This window comes from Sclerotinia sclerotiorum, genomic scaffold (genome assembly GCF_000146945.2).
Source record: "Sclerotinia sclerotiorum 1980 UF-70 scaffold_18 genomic scaffold, whole genome shotgun sequence".
NCBI lineage: Eukaryota > Fungi > Ascomycota > Leotiomycetes > Helotiales > Sclerotiniaceae > Sclerotinia > Sclerotinia sclerotiorum.
Window position 1 is genome coordinate 163,206 of NW_001820818.1, and position 18,795 is coordinate 182,000.

General features: G+C 43.0%; 5 protein-coding genes across 5 annotated transcripts; 3 read left to right on the forward strand and 2 right to left on the reverse strand.

Annotated features, from left to right (window-relative positions):
* Nucleotides 1-4,338: 4,338 nt before the first annotated feature.
* Nucleotides 4,339-7,142, forward strand: SS1G_11393 (hypothetical protein; the record flags this gene model as incomplete). The annotated part of the gene is made up of 3 exons (XM_001587351.1): nucleotides 4,339-5,170; nucleotides 5,230-6,338; nucleotides 6,402-7,142. The coding sequence occupies 3 exons, from the start codon at nucleotides 4,339-4,341 to the stop codon at nucleotides 7,140-7,142; spliced, it is 2,682 nt and encodes an 893-aa protein (XP_001587401.1).
* Nucleotides 7,143-7,763: 621 nt separating this feature from the next.
* Nucleotides 7,764-8,754, reverse strand: SS1G_11394 (hypothetical protein; the record flags this gene model as incomplete). The annotated part of the gene is made up of 2 exons (XM_001587352.1): nucleotides 7,764-8,645; nucleotides 8,722-8,754. 2 exons carry the CDS (start codon nucleotides 8,752-8,754, stop codon nucleotides 7,764-7,766), a joined length of 915 nt encoding a protein of 304 aa, XP_001587402.1.
* Nucleotides 8,755-10,971: 2,217 nt separating this feature from the next.
* Nucleotides 10,972-13,107, forward strand: SS1G_11395 (hypothetical protein; the record flags this gene model as incomplete). Its single annotated transcript, XM_001587353.1, has 1 exon — nucleotides 10,972-13,107. The coding sequence occupies one exon, from the start codon at nucleotides 10,972-10,974 to the stop codon at nucleotides 13,105-13,107; it is 2,136 nt and encodes a 711-aa protein (XP_001587403.1).
* Nucleotides 13,108-14,179: 1,072 nt separating this feature from the next.
* SS1G_11396 (hypothetical protein) lies at nucleotides 14,180-16,001 on the forward strand (the record flags this gene model as incomplete). The annotated part of the gene is made up of 2 exons (XM_001587354.1): nucleotides 14,180-14,222; nucleotides 14,311-16,001. 2 exons carry the CDS (start codon nucleotides 14,180-14,182, stop codon nucleotides 15,999-16,001), a joined length of 1,734 nt encoding a protein of 577 aa, XP_001587404.1.
* An 817-nt stretch (nucleotides 16,002-16,818) lies between these two features.
* On the reverse strand, nucleotides 16,819-18,527 carry SS1G_11397 (hypothetical protein; the record flags this gene model as incomplete). The annotated part of the gene is made up of 3 exons (XM_001587355.1): nucleotides 16,819-17,736; nucleotides 17,893-18,044; nucleotides 18,401-18,527. 3 exons carry the CDS (start codon nucleotides 18,525-18,527, stop codon nucleotides 16,819-16,821), a joined length of 1,197 nt encoding a protein of 398 aa, XP_001587405.1.
* Between the last annotated feature and the right edge of the window lie 268 nt (nucleotides 18,528-18,795).

The following is an 18,795-nucleotide window of genomic DNA, read 5'->3' on the forward strand; positions in this document are numbered from 1 at the left end:
ATCAAATATCATTATTTCCCCAAAAACTCTCTAAACCCATTCATATTCCCATTCCCATTCCCATTCCCATGCCTACAAATACCGAATTGATATCTTTTAATTATCCAGACCTCTCTCATTAAAACAAGGAATTGCGAATTTTTGAGATTGCACTTCTGGTACTGATTTCCTATTGATATCTACCTGTTTAATTGGATGCATAGAGACTTGGGATTAATACTGTGATGTTTATTATATATGACAAATGAAAGTGGATGAATAAATAAACAGATACTTGCAGCGGGTATCTTTTCGTCGCATTTTCTGGTTTGCTTGAGTAGTTATTTCTAATTCTGCTCGTACTTTAGCGTGCTGCGTTTTGTGAGATCACCAAAGGCTGTAGAAGGATGGAGAGAGGAGTTTTGAATATCGATGAAGATAAGTGCTGTTTTTGGGAGTGGTTGCAGGCTTCATGTTGATAATATAATAGTTTTGATATCCTGGGATGAATTGATGATGATGCTGGGATATTCGCAGGTAGTTTTTTATTTCTCTTCTTTTTATATGTTTCGTTTCATACATCTGTTCAAATTTCAAAATACGCGCCTTTTTATTGACTATTAGTGCTAGAATAAGGAATTGCATACTGTATTTGAACATAGGTATCTTGGATTCTTGGTTGGCACTCGCGCCCTTCCTTCGATTGGTGGGTAGAACCCTCTTGATACTGAATCCCACGTCTGGCAGGAACAATAACTCGTACTTTGAGATGTTCACTTCATTTTACTGCTCAATCCCAGAGGCTAGAAGCAATATCTCTCGACGAGTTGGGTTGTAAGTAAGAGTATATCTTCATTTTAAAGTAGCGTGGCTAAGAAAAGCCTTGGCGGACTCGGCTCACTACAATCCCGCAGAACCTAGTCAAGGGGTTCCATGTAGGACCGAGAACGAAGAGGGAAAAACAGATGAACTATCTCTGAATGGAGTACGAGTATTATTCTCCTAAATCCCAATGTTCCCATCATCCTTATGCCTCCTCACTCTAGGATCATTCTAATGTTGAAGAAAGCGCCTGTGACTACTTTAACTCAAACCGAGGAATTATGCTCTAGAAGCCTTCTCGTCAATCATCTTCAGGCATCTCGATGTGATCAAGATGAACTAATTTGGATGTGGTTATGGGGATTTTGGGGATGGACTAGAGTGTTTACACTGGACCCGGTATGACGTATAAGATCCATCAGTGCATGAATGCAGTGGAACCTCATGCAAGGTAGAGTAAGTGACGTTCCCGAACATATGCACATAACGCTCTTCACCAGCGAGCAAATTATTTTTGTAAAGGCTCTCCTTGATAATATTGAAAACTTTCAGATGGTTATAACTTTGGTCAGTTATAACACCCACATCCCCAGGTACTAGGTATCTATTAGAGTTTTCCATTGGAACAAACCTAATGTTTACGAATTGATAATGATGCAAGTGGCTCATAAGCTTGGACTTCCATTATAGGTATCCCGCAATTGATGAGTTGCTCGAGGTGATAGGACAGCAAGTTCTTCCGATATTTACACATGCTTCATGAATTCGTCAAATGAGATGTAAGAAATGGGTGATGTCTTCTTGGCAGGTTCCTGATCACGAATCGATCTGTGCCCGTTTGATAGATAGGATGAATTTATAAAATGTTGAAATATGATCAATGCTCTCTTTTGATATCAAAATCCAGTTGGTTAGAGATTGAAGTTTGAACCTAGGATACTCCGCACACTTGCCAGCAATTCGTCATTGTCATTCGTATGCCACTATTAAACAAGCCATTTGCAAACAGTAGACTGGAATTTGAGGTCAGAGTTGTGGATATAAGCTCTCAATTAGAGACTAGAGTGTTGTCGATTGACCTCGCCAATCATAAGTTAGGATTCTAGAAGAAAACCCTGATTTGGTACTTCTGGCCAAAAGAGTACAGATCAGGCCAGGGTTTGCAATCATTTTGGGGAATGCGATGCGGAGGAGTGTACGCATATATGTCGGAAAATCGGTCAACACGACATTATTAGAGTGTTTTGGGTGTTGGGTGGTGGTAGAGTTATAAGTTAGTTCCCTTGGTTCTAAGGCTTAGACATCATTTTGAAAACTAAATCTTAGAGTCTAATAACACAAATAACACGATATAGTACCGTTTGTTATTTCAACCTCCATCAATCATTATGTCCCTATTAGTTCAAACTTTCCAAAGTCTAAATACTTGAGGTGGAGGGGTTCCAAGTTGAACGGGACATTGGGTATTTCATGTACCTGGAATATCCAGAAAAGTCGAAACCTCGTGTGAGAATATTACAAGGGGGTACCCGTTTTCGGATGATCTGTTAAAAGATTTTTTTCTTTTCTGCTTTTTTTTTTTTCTTTCCTTGGTTCTACTTTGTGTATGGACTATGTAGGATCTCTCCGTCTCGTTGTGGATCTGGGATGGGCTACATTTCTGATGGGTATTTGGGCATGAAAACTTGTATTCGAGAATTTGGATATGGAGATTTGATTGTCGATTTAATTATCGATTTGGGTTTTGATTAATTTCTTATGAATAATAACTGGAGCCTATTTTGTTGATGTATGATAATGATAATAATACTGTATTGTTTACTCTGTAATGTTGTGTCGATGAACCTAAAATAGAAGATGTCAATGATCAATACCTAGGTACTCGAGTAGATTCATAAAAGGTTAAGACTCGGTATGGTGGAGGAGCCCGGTATCTCGGAAAGGCACTTATCGGATATGGCGGGGAGATAGATTCGTATATTGCTTGTATTCTGTACGGATTAACAGGTACATAAGTGCAGTCGTCAACCAATAATAGGTAGTAGGATCAAATCTTGAAGACTAGGAATAGGAACAGAAATAGGAATAGGAAAGGATTCTAGACCTACTAATGGTCAGCATGTAGTATGCACTAGGTAGAGAGGGAGAATGGAACATTCAACGGAAAGTCGAGTACAAATAGTTGATGATGATATTTTGTTTCTCTCAACTGTCTTTCTAGATGTTTTGTGCTGAATACCTCAAGGCAGTATTACTGTAATAAGTAGTATTCAAGTCATCATTGTAGATACCTACCTACACACGCTAGAAAATTCAGATATCAACTACATCATCACCGCCCTCCTGGGCACTATGGCAGCCACCTACTAAGCCTCTAGGTCGGTAGGTACATACAAAAGAAGACTTTCATAGATCTCCTCCGCGGCTTCCGGCACAGAGAACCCATGATGTGGGCGTTTAGGATGGGTCCAAAGATTGGTTTTTATATTTTATATCCTCGTAACTTGTAACTCGACACACCTGTTGGACCTGATTCTTTTCACTCAACCTTTATACTCTATTGTTGAATACCTATTTGACACCAACAAGAGAGACGAAATAGTAAAAGAAAGGGCCGACAATTGACCAGAACAGTGTTTGCGTTTCGTTGATCATCAATTGCAAGCTTACGTACACATTCATTGCACTTTTTCTCTTAATTATCTTTTACCCTCATCGTCGTGTTGTATGAGGTAACAACTATTCATCTGATTTCTAACCTTTACTCTGTTTTTTGTACTCCTCCTTCACCTCACCATTCCGCCATCCTGAAAAGCATGTCTCGGTATTCGATAACCTGCTGACCTGGTCCTCGTCTTCCCAATCATCCAATCCGTCCAATCGTCCATTTATCGCAACTTATTACTGCATGTGGGGTTTCCGGGATTCCTAACTACCTAGCTACACAAGCATCAACATCAACCCTGCCAGCAGATCTTTTGCTTGAATCTCGAATACCTGGAAAATAAAAGGAAACAGGCATACCGCTTCTTGCGCTTTGAGTAGTACAATAACACAAGTACTCGTACTTTACTTCGCATTCCATTCCGCATGAGTTGGCAATCAGATAAAACCTTACTCCTTGTTTTATAACTTTCCCAAGCATCTGACAACAAACAAATTCATAGTGAATCTACCAAATCTTGTAAGTTCCAATCCTTCAAACGCACTTTTATGGCTTGGTTTGTACGACAGATTGAAGCGTGAATCATATCCCCCTCCGATCTAAGCCCTACCAGCTTTTCCCTGTTCAGAAGAGTTTCTGCATGACTACTTTAAGTTCTGGGCCATCTGATGCCAGCGCGATCAGATATCACAGGAATATAACATTGTGCCATTGCCTCGAAAGTCCAATGGGTCACAGCATCTAGCATACCACCACAGTTTGCGACTACTTTCGTTTTACTTCCTACACCTCATCGAGAAACTCCATACACTCATTCAGCATTTACATTACAGGAGATATCTTTTCGTGAGGATTAATTATTAATACGCAAAATGACAGGTCAAATCTCAATCCCGTACCTCAGCAGTAGAGGTATCGTTTACTATCATCCTCCCGGTTTTCAAGCAGACAAGACACGACAAACAACACTTCCCACCCCACCTTGCCGACCAAGACAGCGTCGACCTCATTCCATACACATCACCCGTCTGCCTGCAGGCTTCGTACCGTTTGATCTGCGACCTCCGTCGCCTTCGGCAAAGCCCAAGAAACCTTCCCGAGCCAAGTCTCAACTGAACAAGCTGGCTTCGCGAGAGAGTGCAAAGCGTGTGCTAGGGTCGGTGTTTTCGCCATTTTCGTCCCATACTTCTACACCAACAGCCTCTGCTGCATCATCGACGATAGTATCGAGCCCACAGGTCAGCCGTTCACAATCAGTACGGACTAATTCAGGAGATCGTCGAAGTATATTCTCTCGAAGGGCTCAATCAAGTGCGGGATTGGAAGCCGGGTTGGAAGCAGGAATAATGACTGGACCTGGGCCCGGTAACATGGAAGCAGTAGGCATCGAAAATCGACCTTTTGGGAACAACCCCGCCGACGTCCATTTGAATCTTCGAAATCCGAAGCCACCTTCGTTTGCGACTTTTGGAGATAACGAGAAACCACTTGCGTCAGGTCATGGGGTCTCTCTTTCCATTCCCTTCGCTGAACCAATTGTATATCTGACAGGTTTGGATCACGACGGCACGACCCGCAACTCCGAATCTAACAACACCCTTGGGATTCTCCGTGGCAAAGTACGACTTGACATTACCAAAAGTATAAAGATCAAGGCGATCACCTTAACATTTAAAGGAATAGCGAGAACTGAATGGCCCGAAGGTATGCGATTTTCAATGAGTTTTATGTCTCTTGATCAGGGAAGCTTACAAAAGATACAGGAGTGCCGCCAGCCAAAATGGACTCTTGCGAAGAAGAGTCACTTCGAACACAAGTTCTACCATTCTTCAATGCTTTGTATGAAGGCTCTGAGGTCGGTTATGGAACTCACTGCCATTACTATCTACGGGATAAATCAGGGACGACGACGATAACCCCTCTTGATTCGCCAAGTTCTGGAATCTCGACACTACTCGGTGCTAGAAGTAGAGCAAACACCCTCATGACATCCAGAGAATCAAAAAGATTGTCATTACAGAGTAACCAATCCCGTAGTTTCCAAAAGGGAGATTCTCCTAACGGCCCGACACCCCAACAGAAAGGCTACAAGACTTTCCATCCTGGCGTATACGAATACACTTTTGAAATGCCAATTGACAATAACTCCCCAGAAACTACGAAGCTCCCGAACGCTTCTGTAAAATGGCAAGTGGAGGCCATGGTAGAAAGGGCGAGTGCCTTTCGTCCAAATCTCTTGGGAATCAAAGAAGTACCGGTCGTAAGAACGCCAAGTATCGAGTCACTAGAGCTAGTTGAACCCATTTCAATCAGCAGGAATTGGGATGATCAGCTGCATTACGATATCATGATATCCGGAAAATCTTTCCCTTTGGGTTCTAAGATTCCTATAGCTTTTAAATTGACCCCGCTGGCAAAAGTGCAGATTCACAAGATCAGGATTTATGTCACGGAGTCCATTGATTACACCAATAACGACAATTCGTTTTCTAGAAAGAATAAGTCGCAAAAGAAGATATTACTGTTCGAGAAGTTGGCGGGGCAGCCTCCTTCAAGAGAGTATAGCAACTCAGAAATGCGAGTTGTCCGTGGAGGCGAGCTTACTGTCGAAGAAAGGGCCGTGGCGCGTGCGGCTGCGCAGAGGGAAAGAGAGAGATTAGCAAGACAATTCAACACGGCAGTGGAACCTCTACCTGAAGAATCCAACAATATATTAGGGGATCTTGATCTTGGACTTGACCATTTCGCTGGCCCGACAGAATTGGAGCTGTCAGTTCAATTGCCAACATGTGAGATGATGGAAAAGGATAAAAATAAACGTCTCCATCATGATTGTTCATGGAAGAACGCTAGGGTGCACCATTGGTTCAAGGTAATTAAACTGCTTATTTAAAGCCACAACTCCTTGCAAGACACATGCTAATCCTGCTTCTAGATTGCCATGCGTATATCCCGTAAAGACCCCGATGATCCTTCTGGTAAGAAACGTCGTCATTTCGAGATATCTATCGACTCCCCTTTCACTATCCTCAGCTGCCAGGCATCCCAAATGCAAATGGCTTTGCCTGCATACTGTGATCTCGGTGGTCCGAGTATTCGATCTCAGGGTGACGGCCTATGCGGTTGTCCTACTGCAGCCAGCGCAGAACTTCCGCCAATTTCAGCCCTGACAGATCCTTCTCTTGATAATTTGAGGCAGAGTCTTGGTCAATCCACGATTGCGCGTCCAGAGACCGCTGAGCCTCTGACTCGGCCGCCACAGGCACATCTTGTAATGAATACAGCAGTCCAGCGCCCTATTCATATGTTGCGCAACCCAAGCTTTGCCGCTCCTGAATATGAGGCCGAGCAACCCCCTCCACCAATGCCAACACCTCCGCCTATGTATGATGTTGTTGTTGGTACGCCTAGCGTCGACGGGCTTGCCGATTATTTTACCAGATTGGCTGATTATGAGGAGGAATATCACACGGATGACGAAGATGTACAGCGAGCTTCAACCCGTGGCCGTGTGAACGTTGTCAATCCTAACACGCCAGGAGGACGCATTGCTCGAAGCATGGATATTAACCGTGATTTTATGTTTAATTCGGCAGCTCTTAATAACAGAATTAATCGTGGTGGAAATGCGGGCGGAGGCGGAGTTAGCAACCCGACCCCAACAACTAGGGAGTGAGAATCAGATTCATCATTGTATATGGTTTTAGATGAAATGGATGAGCATACATACATAATAGTATGGAGTACGGCACACTTGTATAAGGAAGTCTTAGAGAGATGAGGTGGAAAAATTGGACAATGGTGTTTTTGGTATACCCCTTGGGATTACAAATTATTAGGTTGGATATCATCATTCATTGATTGGTCTTGGACGGCGGCGCGGCAACGCTCTATTGGGTATGATCATCGCTGTTTGGGGGGTTGTTGGTATATTTTGGGAAAATGCATTGTTGGGTAGGTTCCAAGCTGCACGGCCGAGGTTGAATGAACATCATGAAACAACATGAGTACTTATGATATGGAAAGGCGTACAAATCGACTGGTTGTTTATGCATTAATGAATAGAGCGACCGCATTTGAGGAAAGCAGGGCACGCACAGTATATATTTCAAACATAGATATGAAAAACTGTATTTAAGTCAAATCGGGAACATTTGAATGATGCTGTGTGTCACGCGATGCTTGTACCCAGTTCTGTCCAAGCCTGTCCAAGCCTCTCAAAGAGATTGAAAAGTACCATGATATTTATAGTTCGTCTATGAATCTAGCTATGGATACATTTCTAACACATTTTTCCTTACTTGATTAACTTCTTCAAAATAGCCTCCACATCTGCATCAGTCTTTTCCTTCAAACCTAACAATTCATTATCAGTTTTCTCCATTCTCCCACCATATCCCTTCCCGAAAACCGAGACGATGATATACCCGATTATAACCTCCATGTTGAATTCCCCCCTTGCAGCCCTCTCGTTCGAAGACGCAAGAATCTTAGCGGTTTCCGCATGGACGGACTCCCACTTCTTCTCTGGCGCAACCTTCTTTGCAAGCTCCAAGAGACGATTTTGCGTGATTTGGATATCTTGAATATAGACGGCTCGGTTCTTTGTCTCTTCGAATTTTTCGAGCACGCCGACGACAGCTTTTCCGATGGTCTCCAAAGTAGTCGTGCTAAAAAGTACATCCCCTCCATCGTAGATGGTCGATGTTCCAGAGCTAAGATCGAGCAGGAGTTTATGCTCGAGTCCCCAATCGAGAAATGGTCCGTTGCGGACATATGTATATGTCAACGAAGGATTTTTCGCAACAGCAGCTTCGAGATGGGCTTGGGTGGTTATTTTGTCGGCGAATACGGGGAGGGGTTTAGCAAGCGGGTTGGAGAGATCAGAACCGAATTCGGAGGGGAGAAAGCGTTTTACGCCTGCGGCTACTGCGGCGTCGATTAGGAGGCTTTGGCCTTGGAGGCCGGGGGCCCCGACGCAGGAGACTACGGCGTCGATGTTTTGGGTCTGGAGGGCGCTGGTGAGGGATGTAACCGAGGTGAAGTCTACGGGGAGGATGGTTACGGAGGTGGGGAGTTCCGGGGTGGATTTGGACGCTGCGCGGGTGAGGACGGTGATGTTGAATTTGTTGGATTTGATTAGGACGTCGAGGACTGGTAGGCCAAGGGCGCCGGATGCCTGGGTTTGTTTGTTAGGAATTTTTTTGGAGATTTTTGGGGATTTTTGGAGATGGGGAGTGGGTTGGTTTACTTACACCGACAAAGGCTACGTTCTTGATGATACTCATGGTGAAGAGGATTTAGTTTGTGTGATTGATTGTTTTGAGATGATGGAATAGATAGGTAGATAGATAGATAGTTGGACAGATAGATGTAATATATAATTAACATTCAACAAATGGATATAGAGCATTTATATACATATTCCCCAACTCAAATCACGACATCAAATGTAGAGGGGGGATGGGGGAGGGGGGAGCCGAAATACACACTCTGATGCTTTGAATCATCAAGAACTGATTTGTACAGATAGGTTAGAGGAACACGGAAAATAGAAGAATTCTCCGGTTGTCCGTTTCGGTTTGCTGTCTATTTTATTTCTAGGTAGGTACTGATGTGATGTGATGTGATGTGATATGCATTATGTATAGGTTGTCATTTTGATGACGTTGTGTGGTATGTTCGTCATTTATTCTCATTGTCACCTCTTAGGATGGGATGGATACATCAGGATAAGGATAAGGTTGATAGATGGATGTGCTGGCCTTAGCGAGTAGTAAAGTCACGCTTCGACCCCTCTGTACTGTACGTAGTAGCTGCCCGCTCTCCGCTCCCCAGTATTCATCATATCGCGTGTAGGTACGTGAAGCGATAAGATTGGAATCTTTTCTTCAATAATCTAGAAGGTTAGATTAGATAGATAGATAGATGGCTTCGGTGTTTTCGGATGTTTTTACGCTATTTCTTATACTACACTACCCCCCTGATGATCGTCGGATGCATCAAGATTCCCGCTTGGATGGGTATAATCTACTCGGGTTTATTTCAGCCTCTACTTTATCTACTCCCTTAAGCAATCTATCTAGAGATGTGAGTAAATGTAGGAATATTCCCCTCGTAGGCTCTCTAATAGCTTGAAGATGCATCCATCATCCACAATTCGAATCACTAATGTGTGAAACCATGTATGTATGTATGTCATGACATTTTGGGGAAGGGGGGAAATTCCGAAGACTCGGCTCATCCCTTATTTTTGGGGGGATTTCAAAGACTCGGCTTATCCCTCATTTTTGAGGGGTGATCAACTCCGGGTTTCGCATTTCGACATTTTTGAGTTTGGATGCTTTATTTATTGCTACTTACTTCGTATACGGGTGGGTATCCATGTGAAAATTAAGTATATATTCTCTAAGCGCCTGCACTCAAAATTGTGGTTGTCTACTTAATAGAGAATATATTTATTCCTATGATTAGACTTTGGGACGAACAATTGTTCTAGGGGTTCTTTTTGCCTTACGGTGAGAGAGCTTTAACACCCTACCTACAACAAACTATCGATCGTTGCAATAGCTAAATATTATGATTTCTTCAAACTGTAAAGAATTAATACTGTTGATACACGAGCTTTTTCTTTTAGTAGAGGAATCTTCAATTAGCATAAACAGTAGAAGTTTATTTGATTGTATAACTAAAATTATCCCCGAGTCAATGGTCATCTAAGCGAACTCGGCTTTACTATCATTTACCGGCCTTCATCTCCAATCAAGGATGACCAATCTTCGGCCGCCCTCCTCCCTCTTTTTAGATGTAAAAGCATCTCCCACATCCTCCTCCGCATACTACTTTAATAATCAACCTCTTGAATCTTTCTCTTTCGTAATCTGATTACATCCCTCCCTCCCTACAACCGAGAAAAGAATATTTTTCACGTGGCAGATTTTTGGTGTCCGATCGCAACCAACTTCACGGCACCTGGAACTTTCGTTAGCATGGTTATGCAATGGGTTAAATGGTTCCTAAGCATCTAGACCTTTGACTGCCGAATTTGGATAGGAATATTGACGAATCTTGCGGAGCTGAGGTCAACGTAGTTAAGCCTGAACGCTCGTTTGACTTTCAAGTCCGAATCGGGACGTTGATGAGTGAGCGCTATCAGCCTTACCCACATTTGATTTTATGCACCTCATATCTCCCCGGTCGCTTGCATGGATAGCCAGGGAACTTCCCCCAGATGGCACTGTCAATTTCAAGATTGTACAAAGTCATTTCAGCGAAAAGAACATTTGACTCGACATCAAAAATCTCATTCCGATACATCCCCAGCACATATTTGCAGGATATGTCATAAGGAATTCTCTCGCAGTGATGGACTGCAGAGACATCTTGGACGTCATGGACAACAGTTTAAGAAGCCCATTGGTCGAAGTAGAAGAGCGTGCGTGGCTTGCCATTCCAGTAAGATTAAATGCGATGGAAAGAATCCATGCTCAAGGTGTGAGAAGAAGATGATTCCTTGCAAATATGGCTCGGGGCAAGAATCGTCTGCGGCTGCTGGAGATAGTAGCCGAGATGAAGTTTCTATGGCGAATGATAGTGGTGAGGAGGGGTCAGAATCTGTCATGTCTGATAGTCTAAATGGGATTGCGAACTCTGTCGGGAGTCGAGGGTCTGGTCAGACACCTAGTCTTTCTGAGGCATTTATGTCAGATCGATCATCGGATTCTACTCGGATGTTCAATTCTGGTCAACCATCCAATCCGCTTCAGACATTTAACTCCATTCCAACATGCAGCCCTTTACAAGAATCACATGGATCATCAGCAAGTATGACGGTACTTTGTGGTTCGCTTACTGCTGAAAATTGGAATCCACTGGCTTTGGGAAGTCTATCTCAAGGGATTGTTGACTGGTCAAATTTTAGAATCCAACCAGATGCACCTCAAACTGGAGAACCGCATCAAAACCCCCTTCCTCCAACATCCAAGCCCGACTACCTGTGTTCACTGACCACAGAGACTGTCGAGAGATACCGCACTCTATACTTTGCTCACTTCCATGATCGCTGGCCTATAATCCATTCGCCATCTTACGAGGATATTGAGGAGGTGCCAAAGATTCTACTCCCATCTATATTGATGATCGGTGGTTGGATCGACGGAACTCCAACCTCGAGATATTGGGCTTTGAAAGTTCACCAGAGTTTGGTAAAGCGTATCATTCCACGTCTGTGTCAACTAGAAGATATAGACACAATGACGCAACCTCTACCTATAGTTTTGTACCAATGTACCTTACTGAATATTATTTTCGCATCATATTGCGGGAAGCGTGACATTCTGGCAAAAGGATTGGTTTTGCGTAATCTCCTTGCTACCTCCCTATACGAGGTTGGGATTTTAACTCCTGGGACTATCTATACAGATGATAAACCGGGTTTTTTTCTACCACTACATCTGGTTAAGCAGGAACAAAGAAGGAGAATTGCAATTGGTCTATTCAAGATTGATACATATTTTAGTGTCATAAAGGGACAGCCACTATTAATCAAACCAGAGGAACTACACTTCAGTATTCCCGAAACTTTTGCACATTGGAATGCCGATGGGCTTCCAATCTTTGAAGTTCGTCGACGGGATGAACCGAAATCTCGAAGCCAGCGATTAATCAATATGATGTTTGAAGAGGTGACGCTCGGAACGATTGACTTCTCGGAGAATGATTCTATGCTGGAGGATATCCAAATGTGTCTTTGGGCCATGCAATCACAAATCTCGCAACTTTCGAAGCAAGATCCCCAGAAACGGAACGAACTAAGTCTAAATATTCAAAGAGAATCGTTGAAACGGCAACTAGAATCATTAAAACGTGGTGCGACGAAACTTTGCACAAGGATATCCAGCCGGGAGGTATTGGAACAAGCGGATCATTCTCCCATGCGACATTATTATGGAATTGAAGACCATGACAAGCCCGGATGGGAAAACATCGTCTCTAGACGCATTCACAGATTCATATTTGACACCTCTATACTATATCACCTGATGAGTCTACAAGTATTCACCGAGATGCAGACTCTAAGAATGCTGGCCAAAGATCCCGCTATCCCTGACAACATCCGAGGATTCTTCGGAGAAGTATATTCCCACCCACATACCTCACGTATATCAGCAGCACGCGCATGGACTCAAGAACCCAACTCCCGACGAGCATTATGGCACGCAAGCGAAATCCTCCTAAGCCACAATAAACTCAACATGACCTCCTCCCTCGTCGATTTCATCCCCGATCCAATATCCTACATTGCTTTAGCCTCCGCAGCATTAGTCATCTGGACACATTGTATGTACGGACAGGAAACCTGCAGTCCCGGGCCCGACGCATCTGGATCAATATCCGTTTCTCACCACGAGGGTATGCCGATCGAGTTGACGAAACTAAGTGAGGTGATGAATGGTGCTTCGTATGATGAAAGGGCTAAGGAGGTTTGGATTGAGAGCGGTGCTTGTTTTCGGGTTTCGCTTGAAAATGTTCGATTGTGTGGTTGTAATGTTGGGATTTTGATGGCGAAGTTGCGCGCTTATATACCGCGTGATTGGGAGGTGGTAAAGGAGATTGCGCCGAATGTTTTGGGGGATGCTTGATGATTTATGGGTTAATGGAAAAGTGTTGGCCCGTTTCTTAATTGTCTGGTCTGCATTTCAGTTATGAGATGAGAGAGGTTTGATCTTTAGAATTTTTGGAAGATTAAATTTAGTCTGAATAATATTAATCATTTGGAATATTCAACTGTATTCAATCATTCACAGCTGTATCAATTAGCAGCATATCATCCCGATTCTCTCAATCCAGACAAACATCTTTTAAGAATAATTTCAGACTCGTCAATTCAGTCGGTAACCTTACCACAGACACCATGAAAATGTAACATCTCATCCACATTACAGATTTTCCATACAGAGTTTATATTATTTCATTCGACTTTTATATATCTGTATCACTCAATCCCATGTTAATTTCCGAGTTGGAGGCTGATTGTGTCACTGCATTGTACACTGCATTGTACACATACATATAACTACCTCCAAAAGGGACTTCAGTTTGATTGTATCGCAATATATATACTGTTTTCTTCGCGCGCGATTAGAAATACTTGTATTCCCCATTTCTCATTTCTCAATAGTAGATATACTCGAATATACCCAACAGTTGACCTATAAAAGAAACCTAAGAAAGTAACCCACACGAACGACTGGAATTCAACAATCTATCTATAACTTTCCACCAGCCAATCGGCATAAACAGTCAAAGCCGCAAGTGAACGTTGTTGTGCAAGAGTGGGTGGGTGCCGCCTACTTTTCTAACGGATGCAACACCATGCTGCGAATTCCGAGCCAAAATCTCACTGGCTTTCATAAGTTTACCCACAAATGTCTTCTTTTGGTGTGCACGAATTAGCTGGAGATAAGAATCTGCAGGTGAGAGAATGAGGCGACTTTATGCATGTATGTATGCATGCTCCACATTGATCGACTGGTTGGAGTTGACCTTTTGGATTAACAATAAAATATTTTACTAATTGTTGGTTATTACTGATTGAGATAAGTTTTTAAGTATTCATATATTCATATACATGTCAGTTGGTATAGATTTGGTGACCTTTGTAATAATATTCCTTTTTCCCTACTAGAATCCATTGATCGGTAGGAGTACACAATGTCGGAAATAGATAAAGTTGATCTTGTAGTAGTTGGGGCAGGTAAGGTTTCCCAGTGAACAATCTTCCACTGCGATGAATTTATATTTAGGACAATATAATGTCAGTCTGCTGACCTTCGACGCAATAGGATGGTTTGGTCTTGCCGGCGCGAAAACCTATCTTCAAGTGCACCCCAATGCAAGTATCATCGTCTTGGCCGATAATGCAACGATTGGAGGTGTGTGGGCAAATGACAGATTATATCCCGGATTGAAAACGAATAATATGCTCGGAGCACTAGAGTATAGCGGATTTCCATTGAGCACGGAGAAATATGGTGTTAAACCTGGAGAGTATATTCCTGGTCCTGTGATCCATCAATATCTGGAAGACTTCGCAAAGGAATATAATGTCTACGATAAGATACGATTTGAGAGTAGAGCAGTGTCAGCTGAGCATCAAGATGGGGGTGGTTGGATTGTCACGGTTGGATGTAGCACTGTTCCTGCATCTTTTGAAGAATACACGATATCCACCTCGAAACTCATCGTTGCGACGGGTTTAACATCAGAGCCGTTTGTTCCTCCGTTTCCTGGATTTGAGAGTTTCACAGCATCGATGTTTCATTCGAAGGAATTTCCAAATCATCTGGATACCATGGAGACATCGAAAAACGTATGTGTTTTTGGAGGCGCGAAGTCTGCTTATGATATGGCTTATGCATATGCCTCAAAGGGAATCCATGTAGATTGGATTATTAGAGAATCAGGCCATGGTCCCGGATGGATGGCCGAACCTTATTCCACGCCCCTCAAAATTTGGACCGAAAAGCTAGTCAATACTCGGATTTTGACTTGGTTTAGTCCCAGCATATATGGCGACTATGATGGCTATGGAACAGCGCGCTCCTGGTTACATGGCACAGCAGCCGGTCGTTGGCTCGTCGATAAGTATTGGGAAAATTTCAGTAACGAGATAAAAACGGTAAATAAATATGATGAACACCCCGAGACTGCGAAGCTGAAACCTTGGTCGAATCCTTTTTTCATCGGAACGATGCTTTCGATTTTGAACCATGATACGGATATCTTTGAACTTGTCCGCACAGGTGCAATCTCGGTGCATATTGCGGACATTGTGAATCTAAGTGCAAATACCATTAGTCTTTCGAACGGTGAAAAAATACAGACGGACGCTTTTATCTGTGCTACCGGATGGAAACATATTCCACCACTAGAATTTCTCCCCAAAGGAATCGATCTTGGACTTCCTCATACACCAAATTCCGAGGAACCAACTGCTCTGATAGAACGAGCCGATAAGGAGATCCTCTCCAAGTTTCCCCGATTAAAGAACGAGCCACTCTCTAGCAAAAAAGCAAAGCCAATGGAAGGAGCTCCAGAAGGAATCCTCGAACCATTCAGACTATTCCGCTTCATGGTCCCTCCCAAATTTATCGAGTCTCGAGACATAGTTTTCCTGGGCTGTCTATCATCAGTCTCCACATCATTCATGGCACAATTCCAAGCACTGTGGGCGACTGCATTTTTCAGCAACAAAGTCACTCTTCCTTCCGATATAGAATATCAAACCGTGCTGCACAGTAGATTTGGGAAATGGAGGTATCCATCAGGATTTGGCGCTCGACATCCTGATACTGTTTTTGATGGCTTGCCTTATTATGATATGTTGCTTAAAGATATGGGGTTGAGGAATCATAGGAAATCGGGATGGTTTTGGGAAATTTTTGAGCCGTATAGTGCTGATGATTATATTGGTATAGAGGATGAATTGAGGGGAAAAGTAAAAGCGGAAACTTCTAAGGTTAATGGATATTAGAGCTAGAGAGTCTATATTATAAGTCCTATAGAAGTAGGAAATTAATAAATTACTGCTTTCTTAATCTGTATAGTATTAAATAGTGTTTTTTAAATCTCGCTATATTATAATAAATCTTTTATAATATTTTATATTTTAATTGTAATGCTTGCCCCCTGAGTTTAATGACGCCGTGAAAAATCTTGAACTGCAACTACGAAACCGCAACAACTTCACTAATTGCGCTTTGGTCTCAGCTCTCTGATATCATTGCAATCAGGTCGTAGCCATCACCGATGTACAGGCTGGGATTTCGACTTTGCTGGCCACAAACAAACAAACAAACAAACAAATTGATTTTTGATTTGATGTATTTATCGTCATAGGCCGTAGGCCGCACGTGCAAACCTTAGCCATCTATTCCAGAGTTGGACAAATGACGCCCAGAGGGGGCCTCTGGGTGGAGTACTAGCTAGCTAGGATATTTGTAATTTACAGGTACTAAGGCATGGTTTACATGATTGCCGTCGTGAAGAATTTAAAGCTGTCAGGCTTGGAGGGGTCTCTGTAGACAACTCCGTCCACTAGATCACTAACTCTTGATCTCTCCCTATCTCCTCTTTCGTTTTTTTTTTCTGTCCGAATAACCTAACCTTCTTTGATAGCCTAAACGCCTTGTCTGTACCTGCTAAAAAACCGATAATAAAGAGGAAGTTTTTTTTATTTAATTTTTATTTATTTAAATTGAAGCTGTATGCCGTAGGCAGATTTCCTGGTAGAATCTGGTGGATTCTAGCCATTCGGCGAGTTTGATTGCGCCAGGGGGGGTGCTTAGAAGCTATGGGATGGCTTCAGATAAGGGGCTTTTTATCAATGTCGAATACGCTTTCCCTTTTTTGCAAAAGAATAAATGTAATGGGGTCTTCCTTTTCTTGTATGAACAGAGGAGAAGTGCTGAGGTGTGATTGAAACGTTTGTGGTATTTTGCGAAGTCTCTATGTTGGGATCTGATTGTAAGGATGTAGCTCAAAGTTGCTCTTTTGAGAGAGAATAGTATTGTATTATTTGTATGTGTGTATAGTAAATCTTTGTAGTATTGAGGGCTTATGATATTCCATAGTTGAATGTCAGCTTTGCAAGCGTTGACTTTGGCTAGTCTCTTGAGTGATGCTAAAGTGCAGATCGGATTAGAGGGGGGAGGAAGAGCTGCTCTTTCTTTTGCAGCTTTATCTACCGCTTCATTCCCAAGGATATTGAGGTGTCCTGGGACCCAGCGGATGCGAATTTCGCTGGGGGGTAAGTGTGGGAGTCGAGGTCTTTGCGCCCAGGCTCGAGAGATATCTAAGAATTCATCAAAGACCGATTGAGATGAACCATTAAAGTGAGAGCCTAATCGTAGAGTCACTTCGTAGTTATCCAAAAATATCCAGAGATCTTTGGCAAATCTGGCCGAGGGTTGAGCTAAGGCCGCTGCCGCTCCTCTAGTTGCTGCTGTAGCTTCAGTGTCGAATACTTCGGTATTGAGGCCTAATGAGAACAAGTGACGGGCCACCTCTATATCGTATTGAGTGACAATGTAGCCGCCTCCTGTAGCGCCATCTTTGCCTTTGTTCTTTGAGCCGTCTGAGAAGACCTGAAGGTCATTCCTTGGGATCGAAGCGTAGAAGGTCTCGAAGTCTTTGACTGCTTGGGCTTTTGATCTTCCTATGGGGCCGACGACGCGTAGTTCGGCTTCGGCTCTGGTTTCTCTTTGTTCCTATGAAAAATAAGCTAAAGGGTTTACTTGTTCCGATGGGGGTAAAGCAACTATGATCCTTGCGAATCTCGAACTTGGGAGTCGTCTATTTCCGGACTTCACTAAGTCAGCCCTTATCCGAAGGGGATGATATGGGTCTAGTCTGGTGGTGCGGACAGCGAAGAGTTGTGTTGTTTGGTTCAGTTCGATCTCTGCGGGTCTGAGTTTGGATTCCTCATGTAGTACTGCTATATTGGTGGTTTTGTAAACCGGTAAAGTGGCTCTTGTACAGGTCAAAACGACTTTGTTTAGGAGGTCTAGATGCCTATCTATTCGATTCGAAATTTTGAGGTTAGAGATGCTACTCTTGGGCCTGAACCGATCTGGCCACCAAGTTTCCGATGCAAAATAGCATTTTTTCAGTGCGCAGGCTATGGCAGCTCGTTTGGTGAAACAGGGGGGGATTCCGCGGCAAGTGTTGTTGAATAAGCGTAGTGCATTGGTTATCTTTAGGGTCTTTGCGGAGAGGATTTTGATATGTGGTTTAAAGCTCAATTTCCTATCGAAATAGACCCCTAATTATCGAAGAGGGCCAGGTTTTGTTTCAATTCTTAGGCCGACTGTTTGTACAACTGGGGCGTCTGTCAGTGTGCGATGGCCCTTGTAGAAATGGATCAGTTCGGACTTCTTGGGATCGAAGGTGATGCCTTCTGATTTCCCCTAGTCGAGGGCCTCTTGCATATTGGCTTGTAATACTTCGCAATTCTCTTGTAGGCTGTCCGAGGAGGCCAGCAAAGCGATATCGTCTGCATATCCGAACCTCTTCATAGGGTTTCCCATCCAAAAGATAGGGGCAATATAAAGCATGAATAGAATCAATGAAATTGGGGAATCTTGGGGTAAACTACAATTCAGGGCTGTCTTTAAGCCCGTTTCGCCGTTTAATCGGATTTTAATATAACGATTAGTAACGAAGGATTGGATCTATTTGATCAGATTGTTTGGCTATCCTTGTTCGCGGAGTCTGTTTATAAGTCGGCTTGGCAATACTACATCAAAGGCCCCTTTTACATCCATAGT